Source organism: Dendropsophus ebraccatus, chromosome 1, assembly GCF_027789765.1.
Source record: "Dendropsophus ebraccatus isolate aDenEbr1 chromosome 1, aDenEbr1.pat, whole genome shotgun sequence".
Taxonomy (NCBI): Eukaryota; Metazoa; Chordata; class Amphibia; order Anura; family Hylidae; genus Dendropsophus; species Dendropsophus ebraccatus.
The window spans coordinates 49,465,068-49,478,067 of record NC_091454.1 but is presented as its reverse complement, the minus strand read 5'-3'; the positions used below and the strand labels follow the sequence as shown (position 1 = coordinate 49,478,067).

At 39.6% G+C, this 13,000-nt stretch overlaps 1 protein-coding gene across 1 annotated transcript in view; it reads right to left on the bottom strand.

The window, feature by feature from the left end:
- SLIT3 (slit guidance ligand 3) overlaps nucleotides 1-13,000 on the bottom strand; it is a 413,110-nt gene that overhangs the window by 78,377 nt on the left and 321,733 nt on the right. The window contains exons 15-18 of the mRNA XM_069970656.1: nucleotides 8,987-9,137; nucleotides 4,273-4,347; nucleotides 2,487-2,630; nucleotides 898-1,041 (exon numbers count right to left, since the gene is read on the bottom strand). Coding sequence (XP_069826757.1) covers nucleotides 898-1,041; nucleotides 2,487-2,630; nucleotides 4,273-4,347; nucleotides 8,987-9,137 — 514 coding nt within the window. The remainder of the gene's footprint in view (nucleotides 1-897; nucleotides 1,042-2,486; nucleotides 2,631-4,272; nucleotides 4,348-8,986; nucleotides 9,138-13,000) is intronic.

The window sequence follows — 13,000 nt, the reverse complement described above, 5'->3', positions numbered from 1 at the left end:
AACTCATCCAAGAAATGGGGGCCCTTTAATCAAATGACCAGTGAGGATGCTGGGAGTCAAACTCTCATCAGTTTAATACTGCTGGCCTGTCCTAAAGATATACCATCAATATAAAAGTTCTTTTTATAACCCATTTTTAACCCATTTAAAGAACAGATTATTTTCTATTAGATTTGTAAAGTGTTTATATCTATTTATCCATATATGTATAATTTTTCATAGTGACAAAGATAGTGTAATTCCATGAAAGTCATGTTTGGATTTCTATCATCTATTGTATGTGCCTTTCTAACTAAATGTATGATAACTGACCCAAATGGTTGAGAAACTGACGAAACAAGTGGTAACGGCTAAAAATTGGGTCAGTTATTAACATTCATATTGATATAGGAAGTTTTTGGGGCATATACTATATTAAAAAACACAACTGACAAATGACCTACAAGAGTTCTAATAACATGTTTATTATCACTGGTGAATGGCCAGGACAGATACACACCATCCTGTAACCACAGACTGTTACAGCTGTGAGTGTGGCTTTGGCCATTATGCTCTAAAAGACTTTGCTGCTGTTTTTTTCTATGGGTCCTTTTTACACTGGCTCATATGGGGCCATGCAAGAATGCAAGTGAGTGCCGATCAGCAAGATTAACCCTTATTTGCACTGCCTTTAGAAGGCACAACTAATCACGTGGCCAGGCTGCACAATCACTGTATCATTTGTGCAGCCATTTAAATGTATTACTATGCAATAGTGATACATTTTGAAGCCGCACAAAACGTGACCAGCCAAGGAGCAAACCTTTTCCATGCTCCTCGACACGATTGCTGACAATTTTACATAGACCTGATGCTTTATATTACTTAAGAAAAATTGTATTCGTTTTAAGAACTTACATTGTGGACAAGGAAACTAAAGTATTAAATGCTCCTGGTGTGATAGTTGTAATGCGATTATCATACAGTGAAAGGAGTCTGACGGAGCTCAGTCCGGTGAATGTGTCATTATTAATGCAGGTCATCAAGTTGCTCCTTAGCATCCTATGAAAAAGATACAATTTATCATTATATTACATAAAGATCTTTTATTCACATAATAAATCTTGAAACGTACCAGTTTTCACACTGGCAGACACAATATAGCAGCCTCAATAATCTGATGCTTCTCGATTCATATAGTCAACTTTAACATAAGGGAACAGTCTGAGCACTTCTCTCCTTGGCTTCCTGTATTCTCCATCTTGTTGAAGGATATGGGCTCCATTGTAAGTCTATAGACCTCATCTTGTACATCAAGATGTAGATTGCTGCAATCCAGGCAGGAAAGCGCCTAACTATGGTCTTATACCAGCTATATCAAAAGATTGATATGGGGTCTGAACGCTCAGGCACCAACCAATCAAAAATTTTTAAATGACAAAAATGCTTCAAATTCCACTTATTTCAACTACCATAAAGCACATATAGGCATATTTAATTGTTATGAAGCACATATAAGGCTATGTTCTTACAAAGTATGTTTGCTCAGTATGTGGACACACTGGAGTGGATTGCAAACACAGAAAGGCTATGCGCACACACTGTTGAAATCTAGTGCTTGGCAAATTTAGTGTTTGACAAATATCAGCTGTTGTTATAAAATTACAGCAATTATTTACTATTAAAAGGAGACCATCCACTCAATTTCAAACATATGAACATATCCTTTACTGTCTATATAGGCAGCATTGGAAACTGCAAAGCAATTGCAGTGCACCCTAATCATGTGTTTTCACCCTTACCCTTTAAATATATGGAGTCCAGGTCTTTTTGATGGTGGCTCTGCTGAGAGCAGACACAGAAGAGAAGTGCCAGCATGCAAAGGCAAGCAAGTAAAAGGTAAGGCCTCCCTCAATTTATCAAAAATTATTTTAAAAAATGGCACATTCTGCAGCATGTATAATTCTTTGCCACAGCAATAGAAAAATCACTCCAAAAACTCAAGAAAAACAAGGCACACTTCACTGTAGACACAGCATTACGTGCAGAGTAGAGACATACTGAAGTAATGCTTCATGTATGTACAAAGAGGGTTATAGAAGTGTTGGTGCAATAATCCCAAGAGTTTACTTCTCTCTTATTTTATAATCAGACCTATGATAATAAGCAACACCCGTACCCTGCAGATTGCAGGGGTTCTCCATCATGAATAACCGTTAATGTTTGTTTTACTGTCTCATAATTCATGTGTTATCTCAACCACTTCTAGCCAACTATCTTCACATGTGTTTGTACTGCATACCTTTAGAAACAAAAGCTCTCCTGAGTATATCCACATGTTTTGTGTAGGTTCCCAAAGACCTTTTCCAGATTTTCCCAAACATGTTGGGGAAACATTATACTTGTCTTATTTATTACATGAAGAATGTTTACCATAAAACTAACACAAGCCTTCTCACATACATCAACACTTCTTCAACAGCTCCTTGCATATTCGGCATACTCACAGCGTCTTGAGGCCTACTAGACCCTTAAACATTCGTCCTTGTACAGATTCCAACAGATTTCCTGTCAGCATCAGCTCCTGCACCCCGGCAGCACCATCAAAGACGCCTTCACGAATATCTTTAATCTTATTATTGCTTAAATTTCTGAAAAAGAAAACGGGAATTTATCTGAAGGAAAACAAAAGCTTAATAAACAAACATGGCAAGTTATGGTACTCTCACACAGGATTTCCAGTAAACTGGTCATTTGCTGAATACCTCTGGAAGCACAGATTTCAGATGTATCTATAGGCCACCATTCACCTGACAGAGGCCACCTGAATATCCTTTTGGCTTCCACCTGTATATGTCAGTATACCTTTCTATGCTGTAAGGAATAGGCCAGCAGATTGTGCATCCAGTACTGTGGCAGCCAGTGAGTACAACCAGTGAGTACAATCCAGCCAGTGGCAGCCAGCCAGTACAACACGTGGTAGCCTTTTTTGAATCAGAGAAGTTTTGGGCCATTAAAGACTTTTTCTTGGGCAAAAATGATTGATGGCCTATTCATGTATGACTGATCAGCAGGATGCCAACACCCTCACCACCACTGCAGTGGGAAATGAGTGGCAGTAACCAGTCTCAGCCACAGCTCACAGCATACATCTGGGTACAGCAGCCCGGCAGAACAGCTGATCGTGGGGGTGCCACGTGTTGGCGCTCTTACTATAAGGGATTCATGGCTTATTCTGAGAATAAGCCATTAGAGAGTGAGTGAACCTAGAACATGCCTGGGTTCATCTGACTCTGAGCATGTGGCATTTGACTGCCAGTGGCTGAATAAGTTGGATGCAGCCCTATGTAGTCCTGGAAACCAAGGCTGCATCCATTTTTTTAGACTTAGGAGCCTGAAAGTGCTCAAAGTTCATTTATCTCTATAAGCCATCAATTAATTTTGCCCTGAAACTCCTCTATGCATGCATTCATACACCAATTAAGCTATCATTAAAGAGCAAAGTTAAAAGGGAACCAATCAGCCCAATCCGGCTGATATGGTTCCCTAAACCGCTGTATACAGCTCCTGCAGCAGCCGCAGCATGCACCACTTATAGCACTTTAATCCTCCGGATGCGTGACAGGCAGAGGCGGGGAGGTAGTCATTTGGGCAGCCCCCCGTCCGTGTCTAGTCACCGCGCTCTGTCTGTCAGCACGCTCCAAGTGGATGAATGACCGGCAGAGAGGTCCATAACTGGTCTTTCTGCTTGTCAATCATCCCTCCAAGCGCGCTGACAGGTAGAGCGCGGTGACTAGACACAGGTGGGGAGCTGCCCAGATGACTACCTCCCCGTCTCTGCCTGTCACGCGTCCGGGGGATTAAAGTGCTTTTTTCCGGGTATACAGCTCCTGCTGCAGACGCGAACGGTACGCGCCGCGGCTTCTGCAGGAGCTGTAAACAGTGGTTCAGGGAACCATATCAGCCCGAATGGGCTGGTTGGTTCCCTTTAAGAGGAGATATGACCAATAAGAAAATCCTACATCCTGCCAGCTACTAATCAACTTAATATAGACTGCCTATAGTCTGCATCCAATTCTCTAAGTACATTTACATGCAGCCAATGGTCTGCTGACAGATTTCCACCAAGTATCTCTAAATCACTGACTCAGCATTACTGCACAACAGAAGTACTGCAAACATATAGAGAGAATGAATAAGAAGAGGGAAAAGTGGGCTACAACAAACGCAGCACTTCCTAGCATCTGGAAGGAAGCAGAAAGCTAGTAAATTAGCTAACACAGCTCTGCTTACATTTTCCGCAGGTTTGGCAACTTCTTGAATATTCCTGTAGCTTCCAGGACAGAGATTTCATTGTCATTCAAACGCCTAATAAATAGAAACAGAGAGCTCATAAACTTACATGCATTATTCAATATGTACATTCACTCTTAATTCATCTTAGTATTTTGATAGCTTTGCCTTTTTCAAAAAGCTGTGGGTGGATGGAAGAGATAGTGTGATGGCACCAAGCAGACAGATAATGGCGTTTAAGGAAAGAGTGACTAATGTAACATTACTCTGTAAATATGAGACATTTGCATGGTGCCCTGGGACTGTTCACTAAACAACAACAACAACAACAATAAGACGTCAGGATGAGTTGGTTTTTGCTTGGAAATTAACCAGTTCCTGGCTGGTCCAGTATTTCCCATTTATAACCAGACACATTTTTTTTTTTTTGCAGATTTAAAAACTATAAAGTTTCTTATTTCCTTTTTTTGTCTTATATAATACATATGACTTTGGTTTATGTTATTCTTGTATGAGCATTTGTTTGGTGATTTCAGGAAAATTTTTGAAACAAAGAAAAATGTAAATTTTTCACTTTTTGTATGGAAGTCATTAGGGCTGTGGCTGGCACAGACCTTGCAAAAGTGTAATCTTTTTGTGCAAACAAGGTGTTTTTAAAAAAAAAAATGTGATTGGGGCAGGAAGGGAGGTGACCTGTACTGATCGTCAGAACAAGCTGGGTGAAGACCGCACTAAGCACAGTCTTCACCTGGCTCTGTGTCACGTGATGATTCACGCTCCTAATGTAAGTCTATGGAGCCAGACTCTTTCACTGACACAGCTGCAGCATGTTCCCCCTACCCCCACACACTCGCTCGTTCTCAAAAATGTTCAGACCCGGACTGATCAAAACTTTTGACATGTCTCTATGGCATAAACAGGAAAGTGCAACAGTGTAGTGCAAGTGCCAGGGCTTACCGCACATGCTCCCTCCAGTGTACACACGATAAAAACCTGTTCTGAAAATATTTTTTTAATGAGGTTCTTAGCAAACTATTCGATCAAACAGAATGTGCCATCTCATCACACCAAGGTGAACCCCAGAGGGATGTTCCTACTCTAGCAATTCCCTCTCTTGGCCTCACATTAAGCCTACAAACTGGACATGAAGGATCCAACTAATCTGGTTGGAGTGCAAGCCAACAAGAGGTAGCCACCTCCCCACACATGTAACACAAAATGCAAAAACTGGCCAACATCTCAGTTCATACTATGCAGTTTGCATGCTGTCGTGACTAAAGTACAGACAATTTCGCCATGGCAGCGTACAAACTGCATAGTGTGAACTGAGGTGTTGGTGTGTTGGCCAATTTCTGCATTTTGTGTTACATGTCTCTATGACATGTCAAAAGCTTTTCAAACCACAGTGGCACTTTAAGACCAATGTATGAGTACCGTTGGGACCACTGTGTTGATCCCATGAATGGTATTAAATGGCAGTCCCATATTAATAGAATGCGCCATACATGTCCACACACTTTATTGTATGCAGCACATTGCACAGATCTATACCATTTAAACTAAGCCCTCATCCATCCATAATTTTACAGATTTGTGATTTGCCTGGGATGCGTACCAAAAAAGAAACTGACATGCTCCAGAACGGACCGTAATTGTGGTATGCACACACTAATAAAGGTCCATTAGGCCACATTCACACGTCAGTATATTTTCCTGGATGAAAAATATTGATGTGTGAATTAGGCCTGAGAGTGTCTGTAATTTGCAGATGTTAGGGAAAGACTTTTCCCGGACCAGGAAATACGGAATCCATTACAACCCATTATTTTCAATGGTGCTATTCATACATCCAGTTTTTTTGTGGATCCGTAATCCGTGACAAAAAAACCCCAGACATGTTGTAATACAGTCCGTAATTACGGAACGGAAACCCCAATAGAAGTCTATGGAGAACACAAAATTTGCAGAGAGTACATTGCAATCCGCAAAAACATCCGCAAAACCATCCGTATCACGGATGCGTTTTTTTTGTGACATCACCAAGCTCCTCCTGCCAGAAATATCCTGCCTGATAGAAATGACTGTAAAATGGCCCCCGGACAACCAGGTGACCTTTTATGGGGGGGTGGGACAGCAAATGACATCCTTTCTGTTTTCTTCACTACACCTTTTTTTTGCGGATTCGCAAAAAACTGATAAAAATACGGAACACAACACGGATGCAAAACGGATGATTTTTTTGGATTGCAGATGAAAAATAGAGGATCCTGATTTTCATCCAGGAAAATATACTGTCGTGTGAATGTGGCCTTACAAACAGAGAGTATGTATTGTAGACCTTCTGTGTGCCTTTTTTTTACCACCTCCAAGGTGGAGTAACATTACACAAAAATTATGACCTTTTAAAAGTTGCACATCATAAATCCACCCAACTCGAAGGCTAACTACAGTAATGGCAAAGTATAGCAAACAAAAAAAGTGCATACAGCTGAAAAACACTTGAAAAACATTTGATCAATGCTCCAAACAACAGAACCACCTATTTTTGTGCTCACACTGCATTGTTTTTTTTTCTTGCAAACAAAATTTTTTCAGTTAGCCAATTACGGCCTTACTCCTAGTTCACCTCATCTTTTTATTGTCTTCTCTGTGCTATTATAATTTAGTTGATCGTGTAGCGAAAAGAAAACTTTTGCTTTCCAGATTCACCGATCAGCCATAAAATCAGGGAATTGAATAAGAGAGATTACTCTCGCAGCCCCCATTCTGCATTCGTATGGACCGTTATTAGAGATTCAAATGAGCGCGCGCTCTACACCATGCGGACACAGTGACAGCCTTCTGTAAGATCCTATACACGCCGACAAGTGAGAACAGCGGAGACCGGAGAGCGGCACGCTCCAGAGCCCGACCGACCCTCCTCCTATGCGGCTGCTGATCACTGGATGTCTGGTCAGAGGTGGAATATCCACCAACACAGTTTGTCTATACAACCAATTTATTTATACAAGCATTTACCATATGTTGGATACAAAACAATCACCACTCGGATATGTGCACACAAACCGAGCTCTATTGAACTAAGCTCTATATACCAATATATGTTGGATACAGTGTAACTACTAATCGGACAAGTGCATACAAATCAAGTTCTATCTATATACTGAAACAACATTGCAATATCATAACCATTACCATCTATACATATCTCTATCCTGTTCTAAGAAAGAATGAGGCAAGAGGCTAGAGAGTTTTGGAAAACTCAGTGTAATATCAAACAATTCAAAATATCATAAGGATATTTATTTTATTACATGTGAGCCACGATGGATTAGTCAACGCAAGGGACCTGCGCAGACGGTCTACTTCGGCAAATTATGCTACACGATTTTAGATTTTAACTTAGCGTTGGTCTTATGATCTTAGCTATTTGTTTTTTACGATTATGTTTATGATGCATGAATTTATATTGTTTTTAAGAAGATAAAGATTTTGCATGTTCTTAAATGTTAAATTACCTCTCTGAAATTATTAGCCTTCCACAGTCGTTAGACATCAAATATATTGGACCTACTCCTTGAGAGCCTACTTACTATTATACTACTTCTCATTATTCTCGGGCGTCAGAATAGTAGTGCACTCGGAGTATACACCTTTTATCATATTTATTACCCATTATCCAGAGTGGGGTGTAGCAAACATATATTACATATTCCTCCTTTAACATATGACTTCACTGAAAAAGCAAAGCACTGTGCCCATTTTTTTCTATCATGTTAGTTTAAATTGTTTAGACAGAAAACCCTGTCAGCATTCTCCTCCATCACATTACATTATTTGCTTTGAAAACCTGGATTAGAAGAAGAGATTTGCAGTGGTCTACGGATATTGGTATTTAGATAAGTCATCATTGCAAAGCACAAAGCCTAATAAGTAAGGTATTCAGACTACATTAGGGCACATGTTATTGTGGTGAATCATAAGATCTTTATTGCCAAATTGTTAGATTGCTGATCTGTAAATTCGGGTTATATGTATTTAATGACAGATTGGTCTGTCTAATGGGATGAAATTCTTACTCCATTCAGTGCTCGAAGAATAACCAACTGACAGGTCCTATCATTCCTTCATGTTCTTATAATAGTATGTGCAAAGAACACAACAGTTACCCATCCCATGCTCTACTAGTACGCACTACTTTGTAACAAATGAAAGTAATCCATGTTATAATAAGGTATGGGCTGCTTTACAGGAAAGAAAAAAAAGTAAAATTTTATAAACGTACAGATGCTGTGAGCGAACTAAGAAGTAACAAAACATCATATTAAAGTGAAGGGTAGCAGTTTGGAAAGCAGTTTTTAAAACAAGTCAGTATGAGAGGTATTTCTGTAAAAGCACATGCTGTCAATTTGTATGATATGTTAGTTTAGCCACTTTAAGCAAATGTACCATTAGGTACATTTTTTTTTACAGTAGCAGGTGGTGCTCGGTGGCATGGTCCTTTTTTTTTAAATACCACCCTGTTCCGGCGCTTTCTTTGGCCAAGCGTCAACCCGGCTCTATGTACTGGGGGCCTCACTGTCTCCTCACTTCCCAGATGTTTACAGAGTGTTAATAAAAGAAGAGAGGATGCTATACAATGGAAGACATGGCCTGTTCTCAGCTCTTTTTTTTATAATTAGGAGATAAAAATAGTGTGTTTCTTTAAACTTACAGATCTGTGGTGTACTCTGGCAGATAGCTGGGTATTCGGGTGAGTTTTTGATTAGCGCAGTCAACAATTGTTCCTTCGCAACGACATTTCTCTGGACAAACAAGATCCATGAAACAATCCCCACTGAACTTGCTTCTGTAATCTTCCGAGCCTGTGGGAAACATTAATTTGTCAAATAAAGCTATTAGTCTGCACCTTGAAGACAGCTGAACATCAGCAGGTAACCAACAGAAATCTTTGCTAAAGAAAATAAGTATTAAAGGAGAAGTCCCATGAAACTAATAAATCACTGGCAGGCAGGGGGGTGCAGGAACATATTAAGGAAAGTTTACATACCAGTACCTGTGCCTTCGTAGTGCTACCTTACTGATCCGTGACAGCTGCTGGCCTCCTGCAGCTCCTCCAGCTGCAATGTCACATACAGGGCTGATGGATTGCCCACTCAGCCAACCGGTGACAAGGGGGGTGGGGGCACCACCCCAGTAACAGACTGGCTGAGCGGGCAATCGATTAGCTAATCCGTGATGTTGCAGCTGCAGTCGAGAGTCGAGGCTGTGACGTACCCGAAACCCAGCCAAACAGACTTCTGGCAGTGGTCGGAGAGTGGCGCTATGGGGAATGGTAAATATATATTGCTTATTATGTTTCAGCACCCCTTGCCTGCCTTTTATTTTTTACTTTCACAAGGCTTCTCAACTAGGAGGTAACTAAAACTACAGCAAATATATAGGAACCATTTGGAGATGTTGCCAAGATGAGCCAAGATGTTGAGAATATGAAGCTGCAGTTATGGGTCAATCTAGTACATGTATGTATCAGTACCTAGTCACCATGTACAAGAAATAAAGACCTCTGTAATATTCTGCAGTAAGTAGAGAGTATATTATATAATGTAATAGGGAAAATAATAATAGTTATGAAACAACTTGCATTACATCTGTGCATTATTGCCAAACTCCTTGCTAACATTTTCTATGTATGAAAAGTATCATAATCATTCCAGTATTACCATTATCGCCATTCCTGAGCTATATAATATGTTTAGCATCTATGTGCCTGTTGAGAATGAGCACATTTTGGCTCACCATTTTCTGACCACATTTCTTAAACATCGCTTAACATAACTAAGTAGAACATTAATAAATCATAAGGCTTTCTTATTAGACATACCCAACTGGAAATCATTCTTCTTGTATATTATAGTGGCATAAGCAGAGATGGAAAATATAAGATACTGACCAGATACTACTATGGCTCATGCATCAATAGAGTGAAATATAGGCATGTGACTGATAAATAGAAAATAATGCTATATAGACAAGAACTGTATACAAGATAGAACTGTTATTTCTCTGCAATTTTCAAGACACAGCCTTTCTATATCTCTTGAAGGTATTAAATCTATCGCAAAAAGGCTAAGGGCCCTATTCCACCGGACGATTAACATTCAGATTATCGTTAAATCTATAAACTATAAACTATAATCCTTCTGTTGAAATGCAGTTAACAAATAACAACCGAACGAGAAATCGTTGATTGCTTTATAAGACCTGGACCTATTCGTTTGCAAAACGTTCGCAAATCATTTGCATTGAATAAGACGTTGTTCGGTCGTTCGCAGTAGATACGAACGCAATAGCGAAGAAATAGCGAAAACAATCGCAAATACGATCATGAGTAACGATTATCGTTCCATGGAAATGAGTGAACGTTTTCAGGTCTTTCGCAATAGCGGTCGTTTGAGAGCGTTAATCATTAACGATTATGCGAACGATAATCGTCCGGTGGAATAGGGCCCTAAGGACACCAGGTGTGTTGAGGGGCTTTCACTGAAAAAAGGAGAAGGAGATAAGCAGAAAAAAAATTTTTGCTATTTGTTTGGTCTGACTGGTAAGTACATGGCTAGTGGGGGGTGTAAGAAAGGCTTACAGTGAATGTGTCAATTCACATTTCAAACCTCTGACACTGTTAGGACAAGGGCACACATGGTACCTTTCATATGTCTGCCTGTGCTTCCATGATGTAAAAGATGATTTTATTCTGCTATGCAAAGAGGCTTTCCCAAGCCCCTAAAATGCTGAGGCCTGGAAGGCCTTCTCGCTTCACCTCCTATCCTTACCCATGCCCGACTGCCAGTAATCTTCCAGTGCAATTTGTATGCGAGGTGCAAGAATACTATTTAGAAGCAGTAACAAGCTTCCAGCTGACTATAAATCAAACAGGGATAGGGATGGGACGGGGAAAGAGGAGGCCATCAGCTATTCAGGAGCTTGACACTTTGCTCTAGACAATAAAAGCATTTTTAACATGGATGCACAGGCAGATATGGATATATGACTTGGTAATTAATTGGCTAGGAAACAGAAGGTGGTTATTGATGGAATGCACCCCAAATGGGTCAAAACTAAAAGTGGAGTACTCCGTATAAATCATTAATAGAAATGACTATAAGGGTATGTTCACATTACGAAATAGGCAAGGAATTTCAAGTAGAATCTGCACTGCGGATTCTGCTTGAAATTCTTCCTTACCCACTCATTCAGTGGGATTTCTCAAGCGCAAACCACAATCCGCCCGAAGAATTGACACGTCGATTCTTTGTGTGGATTGTGGATTGCGCTTGGGAAATTCCATTGAATCAATGGGACATGGGGAACTTCAATGAAATCCGCAGCACATTTTCGAAAAGTGCTTTCAGAATGCAATCCAAACACTGTGGAAACCATTCAGGCAGTTCTCCCCCAGTAGCCGTGGAACATTGCTGATAATCTCAACAACGTTGTGCAATTGTGGGGGAAAACTGGGGGCTTGATTTACACAGTTTTGAGATGGTATTCCAAATTACCATTCCCTTTCCCCTCCTTCATTTACTCTGAAAAACTGCTAAAAATCCATATTGAGCGATACAATGGACCTAAAGGATCAGGTTGTTGGCATACAATATAGTTCCTTGATTTATACCTCGAACACAGATGCAGTGAGAAAATAGCTTACACTGCTCACTGCTATCTATAATGTCTTTTTTTGCTGTATACTATATTTAAAAGGTTTTTGGGTTTATTTAACCCGATACTGCATATTTTGGCATTAGGGATGTTTTGTTCTATTTAGTTTTTTTTGCCATCAGAGATTTGTAACTTTTTTTTATTTCATCAACATAGCCAAATGCTTGTATTTTCACACAAGTTTTACTTTTCATTGGAACCATTCTTAGGTACAGTTATCATTGATTAACTATCATTCTTCTAATTTTTGGGGGTAGGATAAAAGAAAAAAAAACCCTGCTACATTACATATACAATGCACTACTGCACCCAGCAAGCACTGCGCTATACCACGTGTCACACCACTGGTCAGACAAACACATCACATCAATGATCAAATTGCATCCTAAATATGCTTCTATGTGCATACAGTGATGTAAACTGTGACTAAAACCCGCATAATACCCTATGACAAAAAAAAAGATAATTTATGATAAAAGATCACAAGCATAAAAAAATTATAAACACAGAAAAATCAGCCTTTACTACATTGGACTGCAAAAATCAGCTGCCAAAATGAAGATAAAATTTACTATGTGAACATGAGCCTTGAAATCAATGACAGGTGGCTGGTCTATTAAGTTATTCCCATAAGGGGAACTAATGTGAAATCCAGCCATCTGCTTACAGGACTAGTTGAATGCGTGCGTCCATCAGCCTGTGCAATATTTTATCTGTGTTTTACAACAGAGAATTAAGCAGTTCATAGGATTCAAGGACCCAATTAAACAATATATTTTGAAATATTTTTGAGCCCATCAGGAAGAATCAGTATTAATGAGACATAGGGAAGGTGATATTGAAGGTTAACATTCTGCTTCCTATCTTAACACCTTAAAATAGTAAAATGCAAAATCTTAATTTTCAGGTATCACCAAAATGCGCCCAGTGCTTTAGTATATAATACATATTCTATTGAATAATGATGCTACCTATATACATATATATGTTTATACTGTATGTGTACAAC